Source organism: Pelmatolapia mariae, linkage group LG3_W (assembly GCF_036321145.2).
Source record: "Pelmatolapia mariae isolate MD_Pm_ZW linkage group LG3_W, Pm_UMD_F_2, whole genome shotgun sequence".
Taxonomy (NCBI): Eukaryota; Metazoa; Chordata; class Actinopteri; order Cichliformes; family Cichlidae; genus Pelmatolapia; species Pelmatolapia mariae.
Window position 1 is genome coordinate 47,969,887 of NC_086229.1, and position 12,281 is coordinate 47,982,167.

General features: G+C 39.2%; 1 protein-coding gene across 1 annotated transcript in view; it reads right to left on the bottom strand.

Annotated features, from left to right (window-relative positions):
- trpc5a (transient receptor potential cation channel, subfamily C, member 5a) overlaps window positions 1–12,281 on the bottom strand; it is a 224,745-nt gene that overhangs the window by 118,307 nt on the left and 94,157 nt on the right. Inside the window, exons 2-4 of the mRNA XM_063469532.1 lie at window positions 4,587–4,628; window positions 2,142–2,244; window positions 214–464 (exon numbers count right to left, since the gene is read on the bottom strand). Coding sequence (XP_063325602.1) covers window positions 214–464; window positions 2,142–2,244; window positions 4,587–4,619 — 387 coding nt within the window. The 5' untranslated portion in view covers window positions 4,620–4,628. The remainder of the gene's footprint in view (window positions 1–213; window positions 465–2,141; window positions 2,245–4,586; window positions 4,629–12,281) is intronic.

Consider the following 12,281-nt stretch of genomic DNA (forward strand, 5'->3'; position numbering starts at 1 on the left):
TGCAAACACGTGCATGCATGGATGCGTCTGGATGCAACACGTTAACATATGCCCACGAAGGGCTCGCTCTCCCTCTCTGTTTGGTCTGAACCAGTGGTGCCGCCAGAAACATTTTCAGAGTCCAGATGGGGCCACTGAAAATGTGAAGTCGGTTCACCACAAACCAAAAGACATAAACTTTAGGCGTAGTTAAAAAGAAACATCCGCACGCACCTGTTTCTCTCCGCTGGGCCTTTTGTGTGACAGCAGCAGTTCCACGGCACCCACCACCTCCTTCCTGATGGCGTACAGCAGGGCGTCGCCCGTGTGGATGCCGTGGTCGAGCAGGAGCTCCATGATCTCCAGGTTCTCGTTCTCGATGGCGATGAGGAGAGCGCTGCGGCCCAGCGGGTCCAGACAGTTCACATCCATGTTGTAGTACACCTCTGCTTCGCGAAGGGCATGTTTCACTCCCGCATAGTCACCTACAGGAAGAGGATGGTTGAAGTGTGCAGGTGGCTAAACATGCTTAATCAAAAATTTCACTTTTTCACCCAAATTATTGTTTATGTGTCTACTGATGTGAAAGTCTGTAAAATACAAATCTGTCAGGGAGCTAATGCCAATACAGATATGTGTCTGCTTATTTATTTATACTTTTTCATGATTTATTCTCACCTCCTGTGCACAAGAATCAAATCATTATCAATCAAAATTAAGTCTTTCAAAGTCTACAAAAAAAGACATTAAACACTCATTTGCATATATGAGTTTTAACATGTATCGTGTTTGCTACATCGAGTCCTTCTATTGCTTAAAAATTATTGTTTGGGGGGAGGGTCACGCTGATTATGTAAAGCACTCAAAAACTCACAAAAACTTCACATTACAAGGTTAGCTTTTTATCACAAGACCTTTTAACAGTAATCAGAGAAAATCCATGGAAACACGGGGAGAACACACAAACTCCTCACAGAAGGGCCCACCCAGGTTTGTGATGAAATAAATGCCATCAAGCAACATTTAAAATGTGGAGATGAATAAAATATGTATAACAAAATAATTAAAAAAAAAGCAGGGTAAGGTATCCTGAGAAAGGGCTAGTTATTGTGGAACTTACTATTGTTGTTTGTTGAAAAGCACTGTACATGTGTGTATGACTAGTATCTAATGTATACTGATCTTTTTTAAAGCAGGGGTGTCAAACATAAGGCCTGGGAGCCAGAATTGGCCTTGCAAAGACACTTTGGAAAATGTGAAGGAGTGTAAAGATTTTGAACTTTTAACTGTGTTTTCAGGAGTTGAAGAACAAAACAAAAACAAAAATCATTATAAATACAGAACAGTCTGGATGATGGAGCTACATGAACTACTGTAATATTACACATTTATTATGTATCCTGTACTTCTTTTTCTTACATTAAGACATCTCAGGGATTAAATATTTAGCTAAATGTCTTTACGCTAGCAGAAAGTGGAGTTTCATTTGGCCCACGATGTAAACTTATTTAAGGTTGTCTTCATTTTTGTGTTTGAAATATGTTGATAAACTTGATTTAAACCTAATGCTACATTGCTGTATAAGCTGCATGCAGGACTCTTGTGAAAACCTTTGCTGCAATGTGCAAGTGTTTTTTATAACTGGTTGCAGGAAAGTGACATATTTACAAAGCATAGTCAGGTCGGCAAGTGTTTGGAAAATTTCACTTTTTGCTCTGCATGAGCATCACCCAGTGCTGTGTTTACTTCCTTAAGGTGCTCTGCTAGGCCTTTACTCCAGCTGCTTTCAGTTGGTACTTGTCTGTGGGTCTCTCTGCCGTCAGTTTTGACTTTAGAGTAAAATGCTCTGCAAGGTTGTGATCAGGTGACTGAACTCGTTTCTTTGCTTTGAGAAACTTTTGCAGTAGACTTCACACTATGAAGCTGTGTCCGATTAGTCAATGAGTTTCTGGTTGCAGCATCTTGTTCAAGGACGTTTGCTGCAGCACATGTTGCAGAGACACCTGTGTACTGACACACTCTGACTGACCAGCTGCTCAGCTATCAGAAAGTATAAACTCAGCATCATTTAACGGGTGAGTGGATCAGTAGAATGCAGGTGTGGAGGCAACTATGCGGCTTAAAATAAGCAGATGGCTGTGCAAGGCTGTGTGTGCGTTTACCTTTCTCTACAGCTGTGAGGTAGGCCCGCTCCTCAGCAGACAGCTCCACCTCAGCACGGACAATCTGAAGTGGGATGCGGTCGCGATACGGCGAATATGTCGCCTAAACCACAAAAACAGAGGACGACAACCACATGAGGCAAACTGCATGTAAGTAGAGACATAAGAGAGACATGTGCCATTCAAAGTATTCTGAATAAAAACTGACAGGAGAATGCAACAAAACAAAATATTAGGGGTTGTGCTGCCCTTGACCCCAAGCATTCAATCGATATATAAAACAAAAACAAAAAAAAACATATGAGCCAGTTGTGTTATTGAACTAATGCACACGCAAAATAAATGTTCACCAAAGTTTTACCCGTGTAGTGGTGGGTACACAGTTGTTTTGCCAAAATACACCCATCATGGGCATAAATTTAGGTTTTTAATAATTTATTTAAAACTGTTCTTTTTCCCAGAGTGGTCTAACTGTACAGCTTTAATGACTTTAAACATAAACAAGACCTGGGTGTACAACTTATAACTTATTTTGAATTTAGGGTCAACAGTATACATACAGGCTCAAATATATACATACCATTATATACCACTAATATCTGGCATAACTTGCATAATTTTGGCTGGATATTTGACAGCTCTCGTTGGTCAAATATAAGACTTGGTGGAGTTTGAAGCATAGTTAATAAGTTTTTAACAGGGCTGAAATCGAACCTTAATATTAGCCTGCTTTATCCACTCTAAAACCACTTCAGGTGTGTGAGGTGAACTTGAAGAATTAGGAGGTAGCACTCCTCCTCCATCATTTTATCCACTTTACTACCAGTGGCAAAAAAACAGCCCCAGAGCATGACGCTACAATCACCATGCTCGCCAGCTGATATAGTGGTCTTAGGTCTGAAAGCTTAATTATTACTTCTCCAAACAAACCCCTTGTCTTTGTTGCCAAATAGCTCAATCAGCTGACCATAAAACTTTCCTGCAGATGGCATTTGGCTTGACTATGTGGGCAGCTGCAAATTTCAGTCGAGCCTTGAGCAAGGGATTTAAAGCTGGCTTCACTGTGGACAGTGACCCTGGTGTTCCAGCAGTTTCCAGTTCATGCCAGGCTTAAGCTCTGGTATTTCCTGGGTTGTTTCTTAGCATCCTAGCCAATTTGCTCTCAACTGAGAGTGAAAGTTTGGGTCTAAGAAAAGTGGTGAAACATCCAAATTGCTTGTTTTATGCAACTGTTTGAACTGATGATCTTGGAATCAGCAGTCATTTTAAGCTCTTAGTTTTTTGGACATTCCCAGTGTTCTGATGTTTAGTCAATCCAATGACCGCTGTCAAACAAACATTTTTATATGTGTAACGAGAAACTACCAGCTGTAGTCAAATGTATAATTTCCACCCTCTGTTGACAAAAACAGCATTCATAAAAATTTCAAATGTGCGTACCTTATTCTGTTTTTTTAAAGTCATTAAAGATGTTTGCTGTACAATTATTATTATTATTATTATTATTATTATTATTGTTAAGAATAGTTCACAGAAATCAGTAAAGGCACCAAACTAATATGAAATTCATTTGTACAATGAGCAGATTTAAAATGACAACAACTTTAACTGTTTATTGTCATGGAAATAGATATATTTTTGTTGTTAGCTTACTTTACTCATAACGTAAATTGACATTTGATTAGTGATCTGATTATGGATGATGTTGATTATATCATCACTCAGGATTGAGCCATTTAATATGCTATGCTATAATAATATGTACCTTTGTAATAGGTTGCAGAAAAAGAAGCTTTTGAAATCTTATTTTAGGCAAAGTCACAAAACCTTTGAAGTAGTTTTTTAAAGATTTGATGGTCTATTACATAAATGCAGTTTTTATGCTTCCACGACAAGTGGAATTAAAGTCAGCTTCCAAATAACTCCCCTAGTGGTGCAAATTGCTTCTAAAACCTCTTTGATGTTAACAAATCAAACCTGGTCCAGTTCCAGGAAATGAAAGCAATATTAGGAAATCTTCTGTCTCTCTTGGCCACTTAAAGCGGTCAGAAGTAGTCCTCAGGATGACTGGAAAATGAAACTACTACTATTGGATAGTTTTTTTTTTTTAAATACTTCAGAGTATTTTAATGTGTTTTTCTTAGGGCAATATGTTAAAAATTATTTCTGTCTTTAAGATACAGTTCATTTACCATCATCAATCAACAAGATGCAAGCACACTGAAACTCTCCAAGTGAAGCCTTTTCACTCTTCTCCACACCACACTGTAAACCCAGCAGAGTGATGGAGAGGCTGAAACACCAACGTGTCTGCTTTGTGCAATTCAGAACTTCTAACTTTGTGGAGATGAACAAGTTCCAATTACGAGAATGAGGTTAATTTTACAAATCAGCACATCTTGTAAGTTGGTTTCAGGATCAAGAACGAGACTGTGTTTGACTCACCTTTTTGTAGTACAACTGCGTCATGGGATTCATCTGGCCAGTCTGGAAAAAGGAAAAGAGAGAGCTGTGTTATTACCACGAGTGGAGCAAAAATAGTGTGAGGTGAAAGAGACAGGCTGCACAGGTTTGGTCCAGTTATCATTATGGTCAACAGCTGAAGCCACAAGAGCGGTTGCGAAAGAAAGCTCACAGAGGTTAATCGAATAACGTGCAACCCCGAGCTCAGGATTGCGGACACCTGAAGTATGCATTGCTTAAAACCAGACTCGTCAGTTCATGGACATTTTCCACTTGAGATCTGGTGGACTTTTGCTTCTGGCCACGGAGAGAGCTTAAGCATTATCGAGGAAGAGCTTTTACTACTGCTGCAATCGTAGCGCACAATGCTCCATGAGTCATAGTGTTCACACTGACACAGCACATATGCTTTTTATGAGGATCATTTTATTTCTGTGCCATTTTCACTCAATGGTGTTATCATTAAAGGAGAACCATCACCTCATAACTTCAGGTTTTATGTAAAAATATTCAGGCTTTATATTTTCTGCAGGGAAGTAATCTAGTGAACAGCTCTTTCTAAATCTCTGGTACAATCCACACAAGAAATGCTAAAAGATAATTCTGCCACTCCACCTACAAAAAACAGAAAAAGAATTTACTCCATGCTCATTTACTCAATACACGTTTCAGATCGTCAAACAAATTTAGCATAAGACAAAGATAACCCGAGAAAAAAAACAGCATTTTTTAAATGACCCCGCCATTTCAGACCTGGAAAAGTTTGCAAACAGTTGCTGTCTAATTTCTAAATAAAGAATGTCAAAATGCTGCAATCAATAAGTAAGTCTGCGCCAATGAGTGCAACTCACCTCTGACACGACTCTTTGCAATAAGGGACTCGACCCAATCAACTGCCGACTAGTTATATTTTTATATAAAAAGCAAGCATGCCAAATGCCTATGTAATTTTATTATTATTTGTATGGGAATTTTTTGAATTTCTGTTTTAAATCTATGAGGTTTGCAGCACTACACTGAATTTGCACTTCTGTATATTTAGATGGACAGACAGCGAATTTTGTCTATTTATAACCAATGTTCCCTCTAATTTTTCATGTGTCTGAGCGAACACACAAACTCCCTGAGCGGTCCCTTGGACCACTGTGAGCAACATCAGACGTGTGCACTGTGGTCACACCAGCATCGAATCCATCCAAGTTACATGGTTTATTAAAATAATCAAGTTACAGCATTTACATTTATGTTAGACTACTTTTAAACTGCTTTAGCCCACTAACAATGAAAATGTAAAAAAAAAATCTAGCCATTGGCCTGTGTAGTATATGTTAACACTATTGGAAGTAAAAATAACTTGAACTCCAATTTCGAAAACACAACTTTCTTTTCTTTCTTTCTTTTTTTTTTTAAATAAAGCTCTGACTTGTATTATGAGTCTGTGGTCTGGGAGAGAGTCCTGTAACTCTCTGTCTGCAAAATACAGTATATAATGACCAATGCTGGGCAATTAATCATATAGTTACTCCTCAAAAAAGTAACTCAGTTTGGCAAACAAAGTTTTTTGCAGCTATTTTTTTTTTAAATGCAGCCAAGGCGTTTTTAAATAAACATTTCAAACTATTTACAGAACAATCAGCTGTTCTGCATTAAATTTGATGCCACACAAATTATTTGTGCCACTCCAAAAAATAATTTGTCCACTATGAGATAAAGGAGAACAACAGCCTGATACCTGCAGGCCTGACAACAGGAGATGTATCACTCCTGTAACACCTGTAACATTCAGCAGTCGCCTCATTGTTCTGACACACACAACAAAACTATTGACTACACTACACACTAACTACACAAGATTTGCGCTAAACGTCTCACATCTCAAAATACGCCGGCACTCCTAAAACTTCCCCCCCGTTTCTTAACAACTAGATGCCACGTTGCCATAGCATTTTTTGATTGGTCGACATGGTACTTTTTTTGGACGAATAGGAAAGAGAGAGGGGGGTGGGGGTTTGTTTTTGCTCACAGGTGGAGAGCGCTTTTTTCTTATAAAACGCAGTTTTTACCATTTCTTCCCGCAGTAAATATAAACAACGACAGTATTCAGGAAGAAAACCAAACATTGCAGATATTTTTATCACTCTGGTTTTACGTGGCCTATCAACACAATTTAAAAACTGGTATAAAGTCCACACTTTTTCCGTCAATTGTTCCATCTGTCCTGCTCACATCTCCAATGGTTGTACACGTTGTCATTAACGTGGCTTCACTCCACATCACCCACGCCGCTTTGCTAGCTAAAACTCCAGTGTCGGCACATAAGGACGCTGTCATAGCCTCTCAATGACGTTGATTGGCTGCGTATATAAGTGAATGTGAATCGCATTATTGGCTGGACTATGGGATAAGGTGGCATCGTTCTAATCCCATACGGGAGCAGCCAGTCACTCACTGACTAACACTGAAAAACAGAATTGTTAAAGTATTAATTTTAATTTCAATTCACGTTAGATTTTTTTTTTGTGCGCAACGCAGATTTTCTGTGCGCAATTGCGCACGTGCGCAGCTTAGAGGGAACATTGTTTATAACCGTTGACTGCTTTATTCTCACAGACTTAATATAATTGCCAGCTTGACCCCATTCGAATCGTAACATAACAGCATGCTGAGTAGTCTCTCTTTACCACTATCTTGTTACGCTAAAGCTACTTTGAAGAAGGCAAAAGTGTGACTGGTTGCAGACCCGGTCTTAGAAGGAGCTACTTCAAAAGGTAATGAGATCACAAGTTCATTGCACACAGTTACAGCAATAACTGTGCTCTTTCTGTGGTCTCCAACCACAAAATGCTATAATTGTAGCATTGAGCAGGTTCACTCTCAGTGACATCATTCAAGGTTCAAGGTTCTTTATTTGTCACATGCATAGTTATACAAGTATAACACACAGTGAAATGCAACCTGACACGCTCCTCGACATGTGCAAAAAAAAAAAGGGGGGGTAGAGGAAGAACATTATATATATATAGTATATACATTAGGTGAATGTGCAGTAGTAGCAGCAAGCAGGTGAATTCTGTACACCAAGTGAATTAAATAAGAACAGACAATCTGACTATTTTACAGAAGACAATATAAACATATTTAAAATTAAAGGAATTTGAAATGTACATTGTGCCTGGGTTTAGAGTGTCTGGAAGAGAGTCCTGTCTCAGTCAATTATAGATGATGTGAGAGGGCGGGTGTGTGTGTGTTTAGGGCCCGGATGGCTTGGGGATAGAAGCTCCTCTTGAGTCTCTCTGTCCTTGCCCGGATGATGCGGAACCTTCTACCAGATTGCAGAAGTTGGAACAGTTTGTTGCCAGGATGGGACGGGTCCTTCAGTATCTGCGCTGCTCTAGTCCGGCATCAAAGAGTAAAAAAAAAGAGCCTGAGAGCTTTTTGCTCATAGGGACTCCTTCCATATACAAATACAATATGAAGATTAATTGTAGTAACAACACATGCATGACAGAAAATAAGGATAAACATAACAGGTAACCAACACCGATGTCTTTACAGAAACCAGTAAGTAATTCTACTGGATTTACAGTCACTGTGGAAGACTTTAAAAGCAGCAATGGAGACCTAATATCTTCAAATCTACTTATGGCTTCAGCTAATTCTACCTGATACTTAAAGAGAAGCTGACACAATGAGCGACTGTGATGGACGAGTGGACAGCTGGAGCAGTGCAGAGTAGCGAATCCACATACATTCAGCACAATACACAGCATGCAGGATAAGCCTCCAGTATTAGTGTCTCCAGACTCATTAATACATGTAATCCCCATGAACCACTGACTCCTAGAGAATGTTTAGAAGCTCTTCATGTTTGCACATCTGTGCGTGTGATTGTGTATGTTACAAATCACATAGACACTGCACAGTAATTACCCCACAGTTGTTTACTTTAACAGTAAGCATTGAGGACGTTTTCCTACACTGTGTGGGATTAATATTCCAGCGGTAGGAAGCCATCAGAATGAGAGGGGGAAAAAATGCCGATAACAATCTTCACATGTCTTTAAGTAAGAAAGAGCAAATTAATGAAGTGACGTAAGCAAAGTAGTTAAGATCTTTCTCGCTAATTACTGCTGTGGTGCTCCTGTGTGAAAGAAAAAACACAACTCTTTAGTCAAAAAAGAGCAGTTCTGTAAGTCAGGAGAGACAACAGAATGAAAACGGTGGAAATCAGCCCTGTGTTACATCTGAATATCATTAGTCACACAAGTTAAACACAGAGGCCAGGGGCAAACTGCAGTCAGCACAGGTGCTCATTTCCAGCTGTTCTCTCAACGGTATAAACACCCGAGGAGGTAAATTAAAGCACAGACTGCAGAGTTATGCAGAGCTGACTGCAGTAAACAGGGAAGGCTTTTGAGAGCTGGTTCTTAAAGCTCTGATGCCAACAAACTTAATAAGGAACCTTTAATCACCCTTTGCTCGCCCTTGTTTTTAACTGACAGTTGCTCTTTAGAAAAGCTGCTATTGTAAGTGGTGGATTAGATCAGCTGTGGCAAACCCAGATCACATTAGTTCAACACTTTAATCTGTCGATGTTCAGTTAGACATGTTTGTGTCAGGCTGGAACTTATCCCAACAGTTAGTCCAACCAGGACAAGTAAACAAATGGTCACATCCATGCCTACACCTAATATAGAATCGACAATTAACATAACAGACAATCAACATTTAAAATGGCCTGCATCATGTAAGACTAATGTTACGTGTCTGCTTAGGATAATTCGAAGCTTATTAAGTTACTGATGGCCTAGAGACCAGTTAGCAACCCCTTGAAACATTTGGTCACTAAAGGACAACTAGTCCTAAGTGGTTGGCGAGTGCAGTCAGGTTGCTGCCAAGTGAAAACCGGTTCACAAAGAACTGCAGCAAAAAACTATTTGTGATTACTTTGGTTGTTACCACAATCCCCTGCTTACCCATAGTTTGCATGGAAGATACCAACTTGTCTCCAATCACTTGCCAACCAACCATTAAGAAGTCCTGAAAATTGGAAAAATCTAAACCAGAAACGGAAAATCTGTGCCTTCAAAGTAAAAGTTGTGGCACATCATGAAACCACCATTTTTCAAAGGGTGCGACTCTTACTTTTAAGGCAAATGGTTATACTTTCGGGTTTGTGTCACACTTTTCACAATTTCCCTTCCATAGCAACTTCCACAAGACTTCTATACAAAATATATGCGACTTCAATTTTTTTCTTCCCACTCTCACCAAGTGCTTGGTCATTTAGGAATTTGCATTGTTTGTTTTTTCTGAATTGCTGAAGGGTTTTTAACTTATACTATTTTATACATTTTATATTGTAACTGGCTTAGACATAATTGTTGATGACGGCATTGTTATGATTTAACCAAAACAGAATGAAACACCACATTTCTTTTTGAGTTTTGTCTTTAAAAACAACTAAAAATAAAAAATGCTGATGATGAGCTTAATTGTCACATTAAGATAAGAAAAACACTAGTAAGCAACGGAGTTCTTCAAGCTCTAAAGGCTTTAAATGTAGACTCCAGTGATGCTCCAGTCTGTGACCAGCACACAGACTTATGGACATAATCTTGCAGATGATGACAGATATGCTAATGTCACAGATGTGGGTTAGGACTCAGTCTGACACTGTAAAATGAACCTATTATTGCTGCACCGATTCAGATCTGCATTTCAACAAGGCTGTAATTGGTTTGGCGACGCAGCAGAGAGGGAAGAAGATGCTGATGGAGCGCAGAGAGATATTTTTAGAGGCTCTGCCATTTGAACGCGAAAAATGGAAAAAAAACACTGGGCGTTGGTTGGTATGAGCAGACCTGATTTTACAACAGTGACTGAGGAGAAAAAAGAAGAAGTGCCTGCTGGTCACAAATAATGATATAGTTCTTGTACTTTGTTCAGGTGTAGCTAATTTCACAGTTCATTATTTTCGGTGTGTAAACATTAAATGGCACATCTCAGAAGAGAATAAAGAGTCAGAACTTGATTGCTGGAGAAAACGGCAACAACAACTCAGTCTGCCATCAGTCTGAGACTGAATGGGGTCAAGTTGGCAATGTGTTTGTGATAATTCAGTGATTAACTGTGATAAATCAGCAATAATCACCAATCTGTTGCCATCTGCTGTGATCTACATACACATAAATTTACATTATCTATTTAAATTCAGAGTCCAGGCAGAACGTCACAGATTTGAAAGAGAAACTCTTTCAATTCTTCCATAAACAGTGATGTAGTTGCTGCAGGACAGCAATTTAATCATAATTTAACATTCGGTTTGGCTGTGAAAAAAAAATAAAAAATCCGTCTGTGCAGAATGAAGTTTCCGTTCAGGACAAACATGCAACATGATCTAGAAACAAACTAGAGACAGAAATGACAGAACTGATTGAACTACAGTAAACTGAACTTAAACCACCATCTCACACACGCACCTCGATAAACACACTACAACACTTTTTTCATGTTTGAATCAGTAGTAGAGTACCTTCTAGGTAAAAGTACCGACAGAAACACTTCCAACACAGAAGAAGTGGTTGAAAGCTGAACAATACAAAATAAAGCCCAATAAATATAGGACTTTAAGACCAATACTGATATTTGGTGATTTACGATAGGCATCCCAGTGTAGCTCACCAGTTGAGCCACATGGCTGAAATGCATCAACCTGGGTTTGAGTCTGGCTCTTTTTTACTTGCTACATGTGGTCCCTCTCTCCCCACTTCCTGTCAAATCAAATCTACCATGTAATGAAGGTAAAAATGCACAGTGCCCTCTGGTGGACAGTAGACACATAACATGCTTGAAGGGTGTTTCTCCCATCCCGTTTTTACCTAAATTCTCATTTATTGGTCACCGATATGCCAAAAAAAAAAAAAAGAAGCTAATATTGGCTAACAATATTGGTTTGGCTGATAATAAACTCCAACAAATATAACATGTTAAAAAAAGGATGACTTTAAAAAAACAAATGAATAAAGTTTACAAGCTCTCTGGGTCAAACCCAGACAGCTGCTTAATAAAAACAAGACCAAAAGGTATGCTTGTGTGAATATAGCCATTTATTAAAATTTATCTGAAATGGATAAAAAGCAGCCTAAATAACAATTGAAACACAGGAACACTGTGTCAGTGATGGATGCATCACACAGGGATAGCAGAGTTTCTTGTTTCCGTCTCATCCTTAAAGACCTTTAATGGAGCTTAAAAGAAGTCTTCAGTGCTGACTCACTGCCCTCATCAGGACACCAAAGATTTAAAATACTCAAAGGCCACACACACACACACACACACACACACACACACACACACACACACACAGCTCATCCTGTCAAGTTCAAGCACAGTTTGCTTCTTTGGAGAAGAGTGACAAATCACTGGCACAAAGCTACAAGTCCTGAATTCTAAATGTGACCACAGAGTCCGCTGTGAATGACCAGCTGTCAGGTTATCTGCGCGCGCGGATAGTCGTGGTTACAAATCAGAGATTTCTTCACCTGAGAGTGATGCAACCGGCTTTCTCTGCTGACACTGTCGCACTTTCACAGTATTAAGTTTGTCATGGGGAAAAAGAAGAAGAAGACGTCGCCGCTGTCAGTGGCCCCTTTATCAACAGTTGACAGACAAATT